We start from the raw sequence: 16,553 nt of genomic DNA, 5'->3' as shown, positions 1-16,553 counted from the left end.
GTAGGGCTGGGCCAGGGTGGGGGGACCATTCTCTGCAGGGAGATTAGGAGTGTCTGTCAGGGGCGGGTGGAGCGGGGTGGGGCCCTGGCTTACTCACATCCTGAGAGTCCTTTGCTGGCAGATTTGGGGAGCCCACAGCTCAGGTGTCTGTCTCAGCATTGTCTTCCAGGCTCCTAGGCCACAGTAGTGGGGGACTCCCCTCTCTGGCTTCTTCTTTGCTGACAGTCAAGGTGGGAGTGGGGTGAGACAGGGTCCTGCTTCTCTTCTAGGAGCAGTTGATCCCAGGAAGAGCACTGGAGCCTCCAGCAGGGGCTGTTGGGGCCTGTCTGAGGAGATAGGATGCATCAGGCAGCCCCAGACACGACCACATTCCTCCCAACATGCCTGCCGGGGTCTGTGGAGCCGAGGGGCTGACGGGAGGGTGGGGTGGGGCCAGAAGGGTTTGCTTTGGCAGGTTGTCTGGGAGATTGCTGAAGTTTTGATATACACACCTCCAAAGCAGGACCAAGTGGACTCCTAGAAATGTCCCCTGACCCTTGGGGCTTCAGGAGTCAGGGACCCTCGTGTCCACCTCAGCCTTGCCCTTGGCACATCCCAGCTCCACTCCAGCCTCTACTCCTCCCCAGAGCATCTCCTGGGCCAGTTCCACAAGGGGCTCAAACGAGGGCGCCTGAGCTGCCCACACTAGGGATGTTCTGGGGGTCTGAGAAGATATCTGGCGCTGGAAGAATAAAAGGCCCCCCATTGGCCTGTTCCTGGATGCAGCTCCAACCACTTTGGGGCTAAGCCTGGGCTACAACAATGCCAACCAGGCTTCTTGCCATACTCAGTTTACAAAACCCTTTCACATACATTGTCACATTGGCTTCTCAGAGCTGACTGCAGTAGGCAGAATAGATGGTATGACTTCCACTTTGCAGATGAGAACATTGAGGCTCAGAGAAGTGTCAAGCCCTGGGTCACAGAGGCGTAAATGGCAGAGCCAGGACCCACCTGACTCCAGGCTGTTTCCTGGCCTCCATGAGGCCACCCGCCCTATGGTGTGGTGGATGTGAGATCCTCACCATAGGGAGGAGATTAGGGTCTGTGCTCAGGGCTGGGGAGAGCTGCCTGGATTTCTCTTTGATGGGGGTGGTGGGGTGGGAATCACGATACACCTGACTAGCTGGGTGTATTTCAGGGATGGGACAGGCTTCTCAGCACAGCACGGCAGGTCAGGCCTGGGAGGGGCCCCCAGACCTCCTTGTCTCTAATAGAGGGTCATGGTGAGGGAGGCCTGTCTGTGTCCAAGGTGACATTGCCATGCCAGTGCTTTCCAGCCGGGTATCCGTCCCCTGCAGTGGCGGGCTTCCTCTAAGTGGATGTTAAAGGCCCATCCAGTTCATGGAGAGCTAGCAGGTAACCAGGTTTAAGGTGCGGAGGCCCTGCTCTCTGTCACCCTGGCTGAGCCCAGTGCGTGGGTTCCTGAGGGCTGGGACTCCCAGGGCCCGATGGGAAAGTGTAGCCTGCAGGCCCACACCTCCCCCTGTGAATCACGCCTGGCGGGACAAGAAAGCCCAAAACACCCCAAACAATGAGTTTCCAGTAAAATATGACAGACATGATGAGGCGGAGGAGAGGAGGGACCTGGCTGGGAGTTGGCGCTAGCCTGTGGGTGATGAAAGCCAAGGGGAATGGAAAGTGCCAGGCCCGCCCCCTACCCATGAGTATAAAGCACTTGCATCCCTTTCCAATTTACCTGAGCACCTTCTCTTCACTCAGCCAACTTCTCGCTCGCTCACCTCCCTCCTCGGCACCATGACCACCTGCAGCCGCCAGTTCACCTCCTCCAGCTCCATGAAGGGCTCCTGCGGCATTGGGGGCGGCATCGGGGGCGGCTCCAGCCGCATCTCCTCCGTCCTGGCCGGAGGGTCCTGCCGCGCCCCCAGCACCTACGGGGGCGGCCTGTCTGTCTCATCCTCCCGCTTCTCCTCTGGGGGAGCCTACGGGCTGGGGGGCGGCTATGGTGGTGGCTTCAGCAGCAGCAGCAGCTTTGGTAGTGGCTTCGGGGGAGGATATGGTGGTGGCCTTGGTGCTGGCTTGGGTGGTGGCTTTGGTGGTGGCTTTGCTGGTGGTGATGGGCTTCTGGTGGGCAGCGAGAAGGTGACCATGCAGAACCTCAACGACCGCCTGGCCTCCTACCTGGACAAGGTGCGTGCTCTGGAGGAGGCCAATGCCGATCTGGAAGTGAAGATCCGTGACTGGTACCAGAGGCAGCGACCTGCTGAGATCAAAGACTACAGTCCCTACTTCAAGACCATCGAGGACCTGAGGAACAAGGTGGGTGAATGGGCAGCAGAAGGTACCATGCCAGCTAGCTCCTTCTGGGAACAATACATGCCCCAGGCCTCTGACACCTTAAGATTTCTCTATAGGACAGAGTCCACCCCAGATCCCTTCTTCTGAGGTCTTGGATGCCCTAAGAGCTGATCAGTGAGAAGATACTCTCCCTTCCCCAGCCTTCTCATCCCCTTCTGATCTCAAATCCTCAGACCATGTGAGATCAGTGATTCCTGTCCTTACATTTTTTAGAGAAAGCAGTTGAAGCTTTGAGAGGTGCTGTGAACAGCTGCAGGTCACATAGCAAATTAATGGCAGAGCCAAGGCTGGGGCCCTTGTGCCCTACCTTCCAGCACAGGAGGCAGCTACTTGTTCTCCAGCACAGGGGAGGAGCGAGGCTCTAACGGGACCAGGCATGACATCCAAACCACTCATTAGCTCACTAGTCTGGGCTGTGGCTGCCGCCACCCAAAAGCCTTGGTACAGGCTGGTCCCTCCCCACAGCCAGGCGGGCATGGAGAGCCTGCAGAGACAATCAGTGTGGCCCCTTGATGTGCCCTGCACAGAGAGAGCCTGGCAGGCTTGTGCCGTGACTCCAGCCCCCTCCTCCCTGCTCCCACATCACCTGGGAGCCCTCCCTGCGGGAGTCAGCTGGGCTCTAATGCCTTGCATGGATTAGGGAAATTCAGTGATGAGATGGGGAACTCCAGCCAGACTCAGAGGCCAATATATCTTCTTATTCTTCCCCTGAGTCCTCTTTTCTAATCCCCTGTGTTAGTTGGGTTTTATGTCTTGAGAAAGTTCCACCTGAAGTCCCATGGCCTGTGAGCTTGAAAAGGAATGTGCATCTCTGCAGAGCACTGGCAGGGCTGGCTGATGCAGAGAGAAGAGAGGTCAGCTCAGGAAGGAGGGCTAGGGAGCCTCAGATTATTCTCCTCACCCGGAGGTGGGGAACTTGAAGCCCCAAGACCCATTAGGTTTTGCAGCAAGTCAGTGGCAGAATTGGGACCAGAACTCCTGGGCTTTTGATTCTAAGCCCGGGGCTGCATCTACCCCCTCTGTTGACCATGAGTTAGCAACGTCTTAGCACAGGCCTGGGGCATCTGTTTTCCTTTAGGCTGCTATGGTCAAGTTATGTGGGGGAAAAGGGGAATTCAGGCAAAACATAAAGCAAGAGCTTAATGCAGTTTACAGTGAAGTCCAGCTTGTGAAGTCCATTTGACAAATTACCTGTGCCCTTTCCATCCTGCAGATTCTCACAGCCACAGTGGACAATGCCAACGTCCTTCTGCAGATTGACAATGCCCGTCTGGCCGCGGATGACTTCCGCACCAAGTGAGTTTGCAGTGGTGGGCCAGAACATCCAGTATCCCCAAAGTAGGGCATTTTTGGAGAAGTGTTTCCCAAATAGAACTAGCCAGTGCCAGGATAGCTGCATGAAAACTCCCTGGGGTGCTTATAAAAGAAAAAGACTCTTGGGCCCCACCCTTGGAGTTTTGATTCAGCTATTTATAGCAGGTTACCTGGGTGATTCTGGTCCACAGCCAGGTTTCAGAACCGCTGCTTTAGGGAGAGGCACTTTCCACTTCCCCAACCGCCCTTGAAGTATAGGAGGGACTCATAGTTGGAGGACTTATGCATTATTTGTTGGCTGAAGCTAGAAGCGCAACCCCCTCCTGAATTCTGCAGCAAGATGAACTGCCTTGTCCCCAGGCCCCAGGCCCCAGGAATGTTCACATCTGAGCAATCAATGGGCACTGTGTTCAACCACGCCATTTTCAAGACTGGCTCCTTAAACCACCCACAAGGCACCAGCTCTGGGAGAAGCTGCAGGGAGAAGAGAACAAAGCCCTCACTGTGATCGGGATGGGTGTCTCATTCCTTTTCTCTGGGGTCATTCCAGGTATGAGACAGAGTTGAACCTGCGCATGAGCGTGGAGGCCGACATCAATGGCCTGCGCAGGGTGCTGGACGAACTGACCCTGGCCAGAGCTGACCTGGAGATGCAGATTGAGAGCCTGAAGGAGGAGTTGGCCTACCTGAAGAAGAACCACGAGGAGGTGAGAACTATATGGAAAAGCCAGCTTAAAAGAAATGCAGGGAGGCTGGGTACAGTGGTGCGTGCCCATAGTCCCAGCCACTTGGGAGGCTGAGACGGGAGGATCACTTGAACACAGGAGTTTGAGTCCAGCCTGGGCAACAAGGCTAGACCCCGTCCAAAAAAAAAAAAAAAAAAAAAAAAAAGGAGAGAGAGAGATTGAGAGAGAGAGAAGGGAGAGTCAAAATAGAATTGTGATGGTGGGAGGGCAGTATTCAGGCCTGACTAAGGAACCCCAGTCCGCTGCCATGGTGGAACTCCTGACTGTGGACTGTCTCTGGCTGTGCAGGAGATGAATGCCCTGAGAGGCCAGGTGGGTGGAGATGTCAATGTGGAGATGGACGCTGCACCTGGCGTGGATCTGAGCCGCATTCTGAATGAGATGCGTGACCAGTATGAGAAGATGGCAGAGAAGAACCGCAAGGATGCCGAGGAATGGTTCTTCACCAAGGTGGGTGTCATTTGAGGTCGAAGGAACCCAGACCACCTGCCTTCTGGGGCCTTCTGGTGTGAATGGAGTTCTCTTTTTTGCAGACAGAGGAGCTGAACCGTGAGGTGGCCACCAACAGCGAGCTGGTGCAGAGCGGCAAGAGCGAGATCTCGGAGCTCCGGCGCACCATGCAGAACCTGGAGATTGAGCTTCAGTCCCAGCTCAGCATGGTAGGAATAGTGCCAGGCAGGGTGGTGCACCCAGGACTGGAAGGGAGAGAATGGCCACAATCACTAATCGTTGATTCCCTTTCCCTCCCTCACAGAAAGCATCCCTGGAGAACAGCCTGGAGGAGACCAAAGGCCGCTACTGCATGCAGCTGGCCCAGATCCAGGAGATGATTGGCAGCGTGGAGGAGCAGCTGGCCCAGCTCCGCTGTGAGATGGAGCAGCAGAACCAGGAGTACAAGATCCTGCTGGATGTGAAGACGCGGCTGGAGCAGGAGATCGCCACCTACCGCCGCCTGCTGGAGGGCGAGGATGCCCAGTGAGTCTTGGCCCTCCCCTTAGTCCGCCCCCCACGGCACTTTCACGGCCCCACCATGTATCTAATGATCCTGCCCTTTTCTATCTTCACAGCCTCTCCTCCTCCCAGTTCTCCTCTGGATCACAGTCATCCAGAGATGGTAAGACCTTCCTCCTGTGCAGGCCTGGGCTCCAGGCCGCCCTCTGTACCCCAAGCAGGTCTAGGCATTGGCTAGGGGCTCCGTGAGAGGCTGAACTCTAGTGCTGTCACCCAGTTTCCCTTGTGAACCTCCTTGGGTGGAAGAAGCTATTTTCTAAACCCTCCTTAGGGCTAGGAGAGGCAGTCCCCACCTCTTGCTTCTACCTGGTGTCTGTGGCAGATCCTATTGCTGTTGTGGTCAGCACCATGAACAGAGCCCTGCAGGGCTCTTCCCACCGAGACCACTCCATTGGGTTAATATGGACGGAACCAGCCAGGTGTGAGCTCTTAGGAAGCTCTAATCTGAGGACAAAGACTCTGTCTCTGACCTTTGGGAGCCCTAGTCTGAAATAAATGTGTTGATGGTATCAGTGCTTGGGCAATAGCAGGGAGTGAAGCAGTAATCAGGGGAGAGGGCAACGGGGAGCCAGTTTGAGTTTCCTCACCTCCTGATTAGTCCATTGTCTGTCCACCTCTGGTAACGTCCTCTTCCCGCCTCTTCCCCAGTGACCTCCTCCAGTCGCCAAATCCGCACCAAGGTCATGGATGTGCACGATGGCAAAGTGGTGTCCACCCACGAGCAGGTCCTTCGCACCAAGAACTGAGGCTGCCCAGCCCCACTTAGGCCTAGGAGGCCCCCCGTGTGGACACAGATCCCACTGGAAGATCCCCTCTCTTGCCCCTTAAGCACTTCACACCTGGACCCTGCTTCACCCTCACCCCCTCCTGGCAATCAATACAGCTTGATTATCTGAGTTGCATAATTCTCGCCTCTGTCTGGTCATTGTTAGGAGTGGGGGTGGGGAAAAAGTGGGAGAAGCATCTCTTTGGAGCTTGTCATAGCACCTGGCTATGGCCCCTGGGACTGGGAGAAAAGTCCTGGGGGTGGGTTGGGCTCAGGTCCCAGCATATCTTTCGCCATCTCAGAAGACACAGACAGATGTGTGTACCAGGTCATATGTGGCGTCTCCTAGGGTACGGAGGGATATTCATTCATTTACTCACTCATTTTCATGTGTGTCCATTCATTCACCAGATATTGAGTGCCTCTATGTCAGGCACTATGTTAGGTTAAGGATTCCTAATGTTTTTGTGATCAGGGATTCCTTGGAGAATATTGAAAGCTATAGATCTTTCCTTCTGCCCCCTACCTTCAAATAAGCATACATACATTTGCATACAATTTCATGGGGTTCGGGGGTCTCCTAGAGCTCCTTACTGGAGGTCCATGAACCGAAGGTAGGAACTCAAGCTCTCCTGACAGTCTTGTCTCCCTCCACCCCACCTGCTCTTGCCTCTGGTGCTGGATCTAATCCTTCTTACACTTGGTTGACCTAGGGCAAGTTGATGACCATCTCCCAGCCTCAGCTTCCATTTCTGTAAAAGGGGCATAATGATAGTATCTACCTCATGGGCTTGTTGGGAGAATTCACTGGAAGAATGCATTTAAGGCCTCCAGCACAGGGCCTGGCATAGTGCTGGCTCAAGGCATGGCTGTGCTGGTGATACTGGGTAAACTATCTCTAGGGCATGGTGATTATCCATTCACGATGAGAGCATTTTTAGAGGGTTTGGGAATAGACTGGTTTCTAACCCTGGCTCTGTTCTGTAACAGATGTGAGCTTGGAAAGTCTGAGTCTCAGTGTCTTTACTTGTATAGTAAGGATGCTGAGCCCTGCTTCTTGAGGTTGATACAAGAATCCAATGAGTGACTATACCTTAAGAGCCAGGACTGTAGGAGCCTCCCCTGGGTGGGGAATGCCTTTCCTTCTCTTTAGGGGGCTAGAAAAGGAGTGGGAAGGGAAGGAGCCTCACCATCGTAAGTGGTGAAGATTCCAGAGGTGGGTGGGGCTCACTGCCCCAAGCTAGGAAAGAGTTGACTAGCCCTGTGTCAGTTTCAACAGCTCATTCATTTGGCTGCCTGAAGAAAACTTGTAGGGGGAATCAAGGGTAGGGGAAAGACTGAAAAAAGACTAAATTTGGGCAAGGGATCTAAAAGCCTGAGCTTTTGAATCAGACTACTTGGGTTGGAGTCCTGGCTCCTACGCTGAATAGCCTTGAAGAGTTTGGGCAAGGTACTGAACCCCACATTCCTCTTTCACAAGGTAGGGAATAAACACCCTTACTGCGTAAGGCTGATACAGGAGTGAATGACCTCATGCAGGCAATGAATTTGGCATTGTGTTTGGCACATAGTCAGCACCCTATAAATGGTAATGGGGTGAGTTATTAGGAAAAGGAATGAAGAGATGTTGGTTTCTTTTGTTCCTACCTCCCCCCCAGGAAAAAGAGGACTGCTTTGTATTTCTGAAACTGGGATATCTTTTAACCTAAGTTTTGTCATCAAAAAGGGTTGACCTTGGGTGATCCCTGGGTGAGGATGGGCCATCCTGGAGGTGAAGTACTAGAGTTTCAGGGGTACAGGGGACAACTCAGGAAGGAGGAAGGTTTGAGGGTGCTTCCTCAGAGAATGAGAAGAGGTGGGTTTGAGGGCCCTACAGGGTACAGGACCCTAGTGTGGGGAGGGGCTTTGTGATACTCCTAGGGGCGTTGGATTCTGGTTCCTAAGGTTCCTAGTTGGGCAATGAACCTCCTGCCCGAGTGTGGCAAAGAATCTCGGGAACGGCCCACATTTGAGAGGTCACATGGGCCTGGACAAAGAGCAAAATATGGCAAGAGTCACCAGTGGGGACTGAAGCCCAGAACGCCCTCAACTTCCTAAGAATCCCCAGACACCTCTCTACCTCGGAGGTGGAGCCAGATTAAAGTCTCTGTACCCAAAGGAGATTTGCTTTAGGGGAATATAGAAACGTGAGGTCTCTTAGACTGGGGTGAGGTGGGGCGAGCCTCCTCTCTGAGTGGTTGCCGTTACTGTTTGAAGGGAATACACAGGAGACCTGGGCTTGCTTGCGGGTAAAAATGGCGGCTGGGACCACCTGGCTGAAAGCAGGCTCAGAACCAGGAGAGGAGGAAGTCAAGCAGGGAGGCTGGGAGGTGGTCCCACCCTGTGCTGTCAGGCTCCAGAGGAAGAGGGCAGACAGGGCAGTGGCCCCAGGGGTCTCACATGGACTCCCCTCCTCCCGGGATTTCCCCACCATACCTCACTGGGGAGGGTAGGGCCAGTGTTTGGATCCTGCTGATGAACAGGGCTCTTGTTCACAGAGCCTGGCAGCCACAAGCATCCAACTCAAGATATGAGTGAGCCCAGCAGCTCCGACAATGGTGACCGCCTTCCCTTGGCCTCCGCTCAGCTAAACAATAGACGAGCAAAGTGACTCGATAGCACGGTCTAGTGGAGGCAGGTGGGATTGCGTTTCTGAGTCCTGGGGCTGGTCAGGTGACCTCTCTGGCTCCGCCTCCCTGTAAACCCTCTCTCCACCCTCCCAGCACTCAGAACCGGGCAGTCCTAGGTGAGCCACCGAGAAGACTCCTCCAACCTCACCGTTCGGAGAGTTCGGAGACTGGCTTGCTCCCGGTCCTACAGCCTGAAAGTGGCAAAGTCCTGTCCATGCTCAGGCTTTGCCACGTCCTGGGTGGCTTCATTCGTGTTCCGTTCTTTCTCAGGGATGAGATAAAACTGAGAGACCCGTGGGATCAGTGTGCATTTTTCTTAGCTTACTCCATGTTTTTTTTTATGGGGTGGAACCGACCTTGAAATTCTCAATCCTCTTTATTTTTGGGAGCTTTTTTTTTTTTTTTTTTTTAATAGTGGAAAGATCTCTAATGTGTCCAGGGAACTCTATAGGCAGCAACTGGCATATGTGCCTTCTTAATCAGGCAAATGGCACTTCTCCAAGGCCACAGACAATCTGGCTTGGGTAATGTAGGTGACCATTCCTACAGAAGATGTCAGAGGAGGCAGCCCCAAGGAGGCCTGATCCCCAGGGGCTGAGGGGTCCCGATGTCCTGGTGGGACCCCAGGAGGTTCCCTGGCCCACCTCACTGAGCTTGGAGGCTGCCACAAAGGGGACAAGGGGATGTCAGGGACTTCCAGGGCGATGGACCAGCCTCAGGCAGGTGCAGGGCAGTCACCAGCTCCTCCTCCATTGCTGTTTGTTGAGTGCAAGCTTTCCCGACAGGGCTTCCCTCTGTGCCACTGTCACCTGTAAGGCCAGGCCTGGGAAAGGAAGCCTTTTTCCTTTAAGGTGCTCTGATGAACTTTAGGGGTGACTTGGCGTGAGAGAGAGGTCAAGAAGAGACACACAAATAGAGAGAAACAAATGGATATAGAGTTGAGAGAGAGAGAGAGAGGGAGAGGGAGAGAGTCAGAGAGACAGAGTCAGGGAAAGAGAGGATAGTGAGGGCCCTGAGCCAGTACTAGGCAGGGAGGGGCATTCATTCATTCATTCATTCATTCATTCATACATACTTATCGAAACTGTTGTAGGTGTAGGGGAGATAGGGGTGAATTGAGACAGACGAATAAAAAAAGAGACAACATGATGCAGAAGGTAGAGAAGGACCCAGCGCATGTGTGGGGCTTGGGACAGAGGGCAGGATCTCTGAGCCTGTGTCCACTGTAGCTCCTGCTCACTGGAGGGCAAGCCCTGGCTCCATTCCGCCTTGTTTAGCTTTGTGACTGTGGCCAAGATACCCTCTCTGAGCCTCAATTTCCTTACCTGTAAAATGATTTAAAAATTAACACATACCTCCTAAAACTGTTGGTGAAGATTAAATTTGACAGTGCAGGCAAAGCAATGAGGGTCTTGCCTGCAACACTGGAGGTTCCTTGATGGAAGGAACTATGATCCTCCAACCATCCAGTGTCCTCCCCAGGCCTCACAGGCACAGGTCTTTGATCTTAATGGGGGCTCAGTAGGCCAGAAGGATGGGCTAATAATAAACAAGGGAGCTCAGAACCCAAGTTGCCCAGACGGTCCATGGGGAAGTTGGGAGCAGCCACAGTGCCACCGACAGTCAGGACGATGTCCCACTATGTGCCGGAACCACACCAGCAGTTTTACAGTATGAGCCCTTTTAAGCCTCACAACAACCTCATGATGCCAGATTTTTTTTGAGACCAAGTCTCGCTCCGTCACCCAGGCTGGAGTGCAGTGGTGCGATCTGGGCTCACTACAACCTCAACCTCCCAGGTTCAAGCGATTCTCCTGCCTCAGCCTCTCAAGTAGCTGGGATTACAGATACCTGCCACCACGCCCAGCTGATTTTTGTATTTTTAGTAGAGACAGGGTTTCACCATGTTGGCCAGGCTAGCCTTGAACTCCTGACCTCAGGAGATCCGATCGCCTTGGCCTCCCAAAGTGCTGGGATGACAGGTGTGAGCCATTGTGCCTGGCCAAAGTCAGAACTATTTTTTTTTTTCCCACCGAAATCCTTTGCTTGACTTAACCCACTGCCCTTTAGCCACACAGGACTCCTGCCCTGGCAGTCACTTTGCTTGTTCCCACCTGAGGACATTTGCACATGCTGTATGCCCCTCCCCTTTTTCCTTCTCCTGGCTCGCTTCTCCTCCCCCTTCACTCAAGTGTCTCTTTCTCAGGGAGGAGGTCACTGGTGCCCCAGACCATGCCACACCTTTATTATGTGCTCTCCATTCCCTCACCAACCGTGCTCACCTCAGCTGTGAATTACGTGTTTATTTTTGCAGGTCTGTTTTATCCCATAACTGTCCATCAAGATAAAGGCTTGATCATTAGTTTATCCCCAGCACTCAACCCAATGCCTGGCACATAGTAGGTGCTCAATAAAGGATGAATCCAAATTTACAGTGAGGAAACAGGTTCACAGAGGGGAAGCAACTTTCCCCAAATAAGTGGAAGAATCTGGCTTTACACCATGACCTGCCTGGCTTCGAAGCCGGTGCTCTCAGCCTCTCTGCTAGGTGTGTCCCAGCAGACACAAGCCTGGGGTGCCTAGACTCAGGTGGAGGCACATATATGGGCCCACTTCATCCCCTCACTGTTGTCTGATAGGGTCTGGCTGGGCAGGGTGGTGGCAAGTGCCTGTTGTATGAGAGAGAATCAGTGTTGACAGACAGGTGCAGGTACCCACAGCCCTGCGCCAGTGGGCAGTGCACACCTGCCTAGATGGCTCATGGAGGCTCCAGGGGAGGAGCCGTGACTCAGCGGGTGCTCCCTCTCCCAGCAGCCAGCCACATGCTGACTCAGGTCCCTCCCTGGCCCCACCTGGGGATCAATGACAGACAGCAATGGGGAGTAAGTTGGGGGTGTGGGAGGCTGCTTGCAGGCAAGCAAGAGGGCTCCCACGACCAGAGCAAAGCTGTTTTTGAGCTGCCTCCAGGTCCCCATGTCCCCAGTGGACGATACCTTTGCCTCTGGGGACACCTTGCAAGTGGGATCTTTGGTTCTCTCTCTGTCCCTCTGTCTGCCTCTCTGGGTCCTTGCAGCCCCTTCTCTCCTACTCCATCCACTCCCCAAGGGGAGGGCCTGCATTTGGGATGCTGGTACTGGGTCTAGGTTGCAGCCTTGCAGCCTTGCACACTGGCTGTAGAGAGGTAGTGTTGATTCTTGCTGGGCCTAAGGTGCCGGGGTGCCATGGGCTCCATAGTTTCCATTCATGGTTCATTCTTTGGAGGGTTCCCATGGGAGATGTTGAAGGTGGGGCTCAGAGGGCAGACCCTGAGCCCTGAGTGGCTGGAAGAGTGAGCCATGCCGCGTGACCTAGAAGAAATCACTCACTCAGGCCACAGCTGTTGGCCTTCCTCATCCCTGGCCCCATCTTGCCCAATTTGGTTCCCATGCCAGGCAGAGAGCTTGGCAGAAGGGAAGAGATGCTGCCCCGCTGCAGCTGGAACAAAACCTCCTATCTGGACCGTAGGAGCTGCAAGCACAGCAAGCTCCTCTTTGTATTGGAAAAAGGCCAGATGTGGGGGGAGGAAGGCCAGTGTGGCAGGGGCTACATGTGGGCAGCAGTTGCGCATTCATCTAGGGAGCCCTCTGTCTTTTCTTTTCTTTTCTTTTTTTTTTTTTTGAGACAGAGTCTTGCTCTGTCACCCTGGCTGGAGTGCAGTGGCACAATCTCTGCGCACTGCAAGCTCCGCCTCCCGGGTTCACGCCATTCTCCTGCCTCAGCCTCCCAAGTAGCTGGGACTACAGGCGCCCGCCACTACGCCCGGCTAATTTTTTGTATTTTTAGTAGAGACAGGGTTTCACCGTGTTAGCCAGGATGGTCTCGATCTCCTGACCTCGTGATCTGCCCACCTCAGCCTCCCAAAGTGCTGGGATTACAGGCGGAAGCCCTCTGTCTTTATGGCCCTTGGCAACAGTGCACGAAGGGGCTTCTCATGAGGAAACTGAGGCCAACTTTGAGGACCACAGGGGAAGGGAGGGTGAAACTGTCAGGTGGCCCAGCCCTGCCTGGCTGGGGAGCTACTGTGCTGTCCACCCCACGGTGGTCCTCATGCACAGCTCTCTTTCCCTGGCAGCTGGGAGGAATTCTGAGGGACGAAGCCTAATGCCTTGGGCTGAGTGAGGCTTAAGACAGGGCTGGAGGGTGGGAAGTGGAGAAGGTGGGTGAGGACAGGGGTTGGGGTTTGGCACCAGGGCTGGAAACCAGGGCCATCTGTCAAGAGGCTTAGCTGGCCAGGGGTGCCCCAGCTGGGAGCTTCTGCTCAGTCAGGCAGGTCTCAGCTGTTCTTAGGATCCCCCAACACAGATACATTTGCAGATGACAGAGCAGGGTTCTGAAAGTGCCATTCTGCTGGCTCTCTCCAGGGTGGCCCATCCACAGCACCACTGACTTCTCCATCCAGCTCAGGGACCCAGGACCTGGGGCTTACATCCCAACCAGAGTGGCGGCATCAGCATGGGCATGGGAAGAGGGTAACTTTCCAGGCCTTGGAACACATTGCGGCAGATTCTGGGCTTCCCAGCAGAGCTTGGCAAAGACCTTGAATGGTTTAAAACCCTTTAAGAAAGTAGAAAGGGAATCAATTATACCCACTAGCCTTGATCTAAGAGTCTTCCATTATTAACTATTCATAAAATGCCTTCAGTATTCTCTGAATACTGAATAAAAGAGAATTATATTCTCTTTTAATTTTCAAAACTTAAACTACCTGTTTAATTTTTAATGTAACATATTTTGTACCACCCATTTAAATATTTATTTAACACGTTTTGGTAAATTAACTCACCTTTCATTTCAATAAATATATTTATAAAGGAAATCTTACATTAGTACCAAAAAAGGAAAATCATAATCACTTGCCAGAAGCAGAAGGAAATGACACACAGAAATACTTAACTTCCAACTAGATGCTGTTACTTTCTAAAGGTTCTGAACCCAAAGTTGGCTCTGTTTTTTTGAACAGGGTGATTGACAAGTGTGGTGGGGCGTTAGAGAGTCCATAGTGTCCAAATGAGATTTCATCCTTGACTAATCAGAAGATTGAAAAATAGAAAAAGGCCAGGTGCAGTGGCTCATGCCTGTAATCCCAGCACTTTGGGAGGCTGAGACAGGAGGATCATTTGAGTCCAGGAGTTCAAGGTCAGCGTGGGCAACATAGTGAAATCTCATGTTTATGAAAAAAAAAATTAGCTGAGCATGGGGGTGTGTGCCTGTAGTCCCACCTACTTGGGAGGCCGAGGCTGGAGGATGGCTTGACCCCAGGAGGTCAAGGCTGCAGTGAGCTGTGATCATGCCACTGCATTCCAGCTTGGATGACAGAGTGAGACTCTGTCTCAAAACAAACAAACAAACAAACAAACATGGAAAAAGGAAATCTTCCTCTAAGTGCTTCAGTGTTATTATGATTATCATGATGATTATTGTTTGGGACGGAGTCTTGCTGTGTCACCCAGGCTGGAGCACAGTGGCGCAGATCTCACCTCACTGCAACTTGTGCCTCCTGGGCTCAAGTTGTTCTCATGCCTCAACCTCCTGAGTAGCTGGGATTACAGGTATGCTCCACCACGCCTGGCTAATTTTTTGTATTTTTAGTAGAGACGGGGCTTTGCCATGTTGCCCAGGCTGAGCTCAAACTCCTGAGCTCAGGCAATCTGCCCACCTCGGCTTCCCAAAGCACTGGGATTACAGGCGTGGGTCACCGTGTCCGGCCACTTCAGTATTATTTAACAGTCGTTGAGCATCACTTAAAAGCCCCTCAAGAAATACCAGTCATCTATGCCGCCTACACATGCAGGCATTGCCTCTTTCAGGCCCTTGCTGACCATCCTGGCAAAGAGATTTCCTTACCTTTAGCTCCTTTTCAGCAATGAGCATCTTTCTGGAATGACTTTCCTCCATCTCATATGTGTTGGGATCCTACTTGGACCAGACGTGGCGCTGGGCACTGGGGCAAGTACAAGATGAGCAGGGGCAGGCTTAGAGGAGCTCTGGCTGCCAGCAGAGAGAGGTTTCTTCTATTTTTTCAGTACATGAACTTTTATTCTTCATGAAGTGCTTCATAGAGCCATGGAGATAAGTGTGAGACACTATAACAGAGCACAGTACAAACCCAGGGGGTGACAGTACAGGAAGACGGAGGAGGAGGCACTCAGAGGGATCACTGAAGATGAGTAGTTTTCTGTGTAGAAAAGATGGAGAGGGACATTTCAATCAGAGGTCACTGCAAGTGCCGAGTATTCTTGGAGGGAAGAAGGGCGTTTGAGGAGCACTGTATGATTTTCTAGGGGGTCTGGGGGATGGTGGGAGATGGGGCAGGAATGGAAAGATGGGGACGGGCCTAAGTGCCAGGAATGTGGACCTTATCTTGAGGGTGGAGGGAAACTGGTGAAGTGATGTTGTCAGACATGGATTAGAAAGATCATTCTGGCTGCTGTGCAGGAAGAGTCAGAGGAACATGGGAGAGGCAGGGAGGGCAGTTAGAAGCTCATGGCTAAGGTCTGGGTGAGGGCAGAGTTGACGGGGAGTTAGGGGGCTGAATGATCAGAGGCAGACGAACATTTTTTGAGCTTTCTCACAAGTCTTTTACTAGGAGATGGACAAACTATTCATATCAACCTTTTTCAGAGGAGGAAACTGAGGCACAGAGTAGTTAAGTAACTTATCAAAGTCACACAGCTCATGAGCATGGAGCTGGATGGAGCTCAGGTAGGCACACCGGAGACCAGTGTGTTCTTCACCATTCTCTTCTGGCCTTGGTGACCAGAATATACATCCAAATTTCTGCCAGGAGCAGGGATAAGTCACACATCTCTGTATCCCCCCCGAGCTCTGTATGGGGTAGGCACTCAACCAAGGTCAATTCCACACTCCCTGCTGGGCCCTGCAAAAGGAGCAGGACAGTCGAGCCACTTGCATTCCTGCTCAGAGGTCAGCTAGTGTCAGCACCACCTTGTTTATTTGGTCCACTTTCTTCTTCCAGCCCTTTGTGTAAACTCTGCACGCTGTCCTTGAGCGCCGGCGGGCACGGTCTCGGTGCCTCTCTCCATCTTTTGGCCATGCCAGTTGTCTCCTCATCAAACTGGAGTCTCCCAAGGGCAGAGCCTCCGACTCTGCAGAAAGCCTCGAGGATCCTGAGGGCAAGGACTGGTTTTCATCCATTTGGGGCTCCACAAGGGCAGGGGCTGTGCCTCCCCCTCCTCTATGATAACTCCTTAGTACCCTGGTTCCAGCTCAGCCCACTGTGGGCACAAGGTGGGAGCAAGGAGGGAGGAGGGATGCAGACAGTAATGACCATCAATAGAGGAGGTGACTCTGCTCCTGGGAGTTTCTATCCGGAAGGGGCTAGGTCTCAGACCTGCTGTTGGGGCCAGCCAGAGACCAGACTCCAGGATCTAGGTCACCCCTGTGGCAGTAGAGCTGATTTATGGTGGCCCTGACAGCCTAATATCATCAAATTATCCTACACAATGGAGAGAGGCTGGGCCGCCCCCAGGCAGTCACCAAAGGACGCTGAGCCTGGGGCAGCCCGGCTGCCTCCGTATCCCAGACCTCCCTCGGGTCTGTCGGGGGAGGCTGGCACAGACCAAAGGCACACACCCAGGCGTGCCACCTTCAGCTGGGGGTATAAGTAGGCAGCCCCAGGGACAGCTCTGT

At 53.2% G+C, this 16,553-nt stretch overlaps 1 protein-coding gene across 1 annotated transcript; it reads left to right on the top strand.

Annotated features, from left to right (window-relative positions):
* The first annotated feature begins 1,736 nt into the window (after positions 1-1,736).
* KRT14 (keratin 14) lies at positions 1,737-6,334 on the top strand. Its single transcript, XM_032163608.2, has 8 exons — positions 1,737-2,319; positions 3,572-3,654; positions 4,223-4,379; positions 4,707-4,868; positions 4,952-5,077; positions 5,173-5,393; positions 5,486-5,532; positions 6,078-6,334. Exons 1-8 carry the CDS (start codon positions 1,798-1,800, stop codon positions 6,173-6,175), a joined length of 1,416 nt encoding a protein of 471 aa, XP_032019499.1. The 5' UTR covers positions 1,737-1,797; the 3' UTR covers positions 6,176-6,334.
* The last annotated feature ends 10,219 nt before the right edge of the window (positions 6,335-16,553 follow it).

The sequence above is a fragment of the Hylobates moloch genome, unplaced genomic scaffold (assembly GCF_009828535.3).
Source record: "Hylobates moloch isolate HMO894 unplaced genomic scaffold, HMol_V3 SCAFFOLD_10, whole genome shotgun sequence".
NCBI classification, from domain to species: domain Eukaryota; kingdom Metazoa; phylum Chordata; class Mammalia; order Primates; family Hylobatidae; genus Hylobates; species Hylobates moloch.
The sequence above is the reverse complement of the archived record's forward strand: the minus strand, read 5'-3'. Positions and strand labels throughout refer to the sequence as shown.

What these genes read in the sequence shown, in the direction of transcription:
- KRT14 (XM_032163608.2), top strand. Translation starts at nt 1,798, where the DNA reads ATGACCACCTGCAGCCGCCAGTTCACCTCCTCCAGCTCCATGAAGGGC. An exon ending in GCGGATGACTTCCGCACCAA is followed by an intron (nt 3,655 to 4,222) that starts GTGAGTTTGCAG and finishes GGGTCATTCCAG; the next exon opens with GTATGAGACAGAGTTGAACC. An exon ending in ATCACAGTCATCCAGAGATG is followed by an intron (nt 5,533 to 6,077) that starts GTAAGACCTTCC and finishes CCTCTTCCCCAG; the next exon opens with TGACCTCCTCCAGTCGCCAA.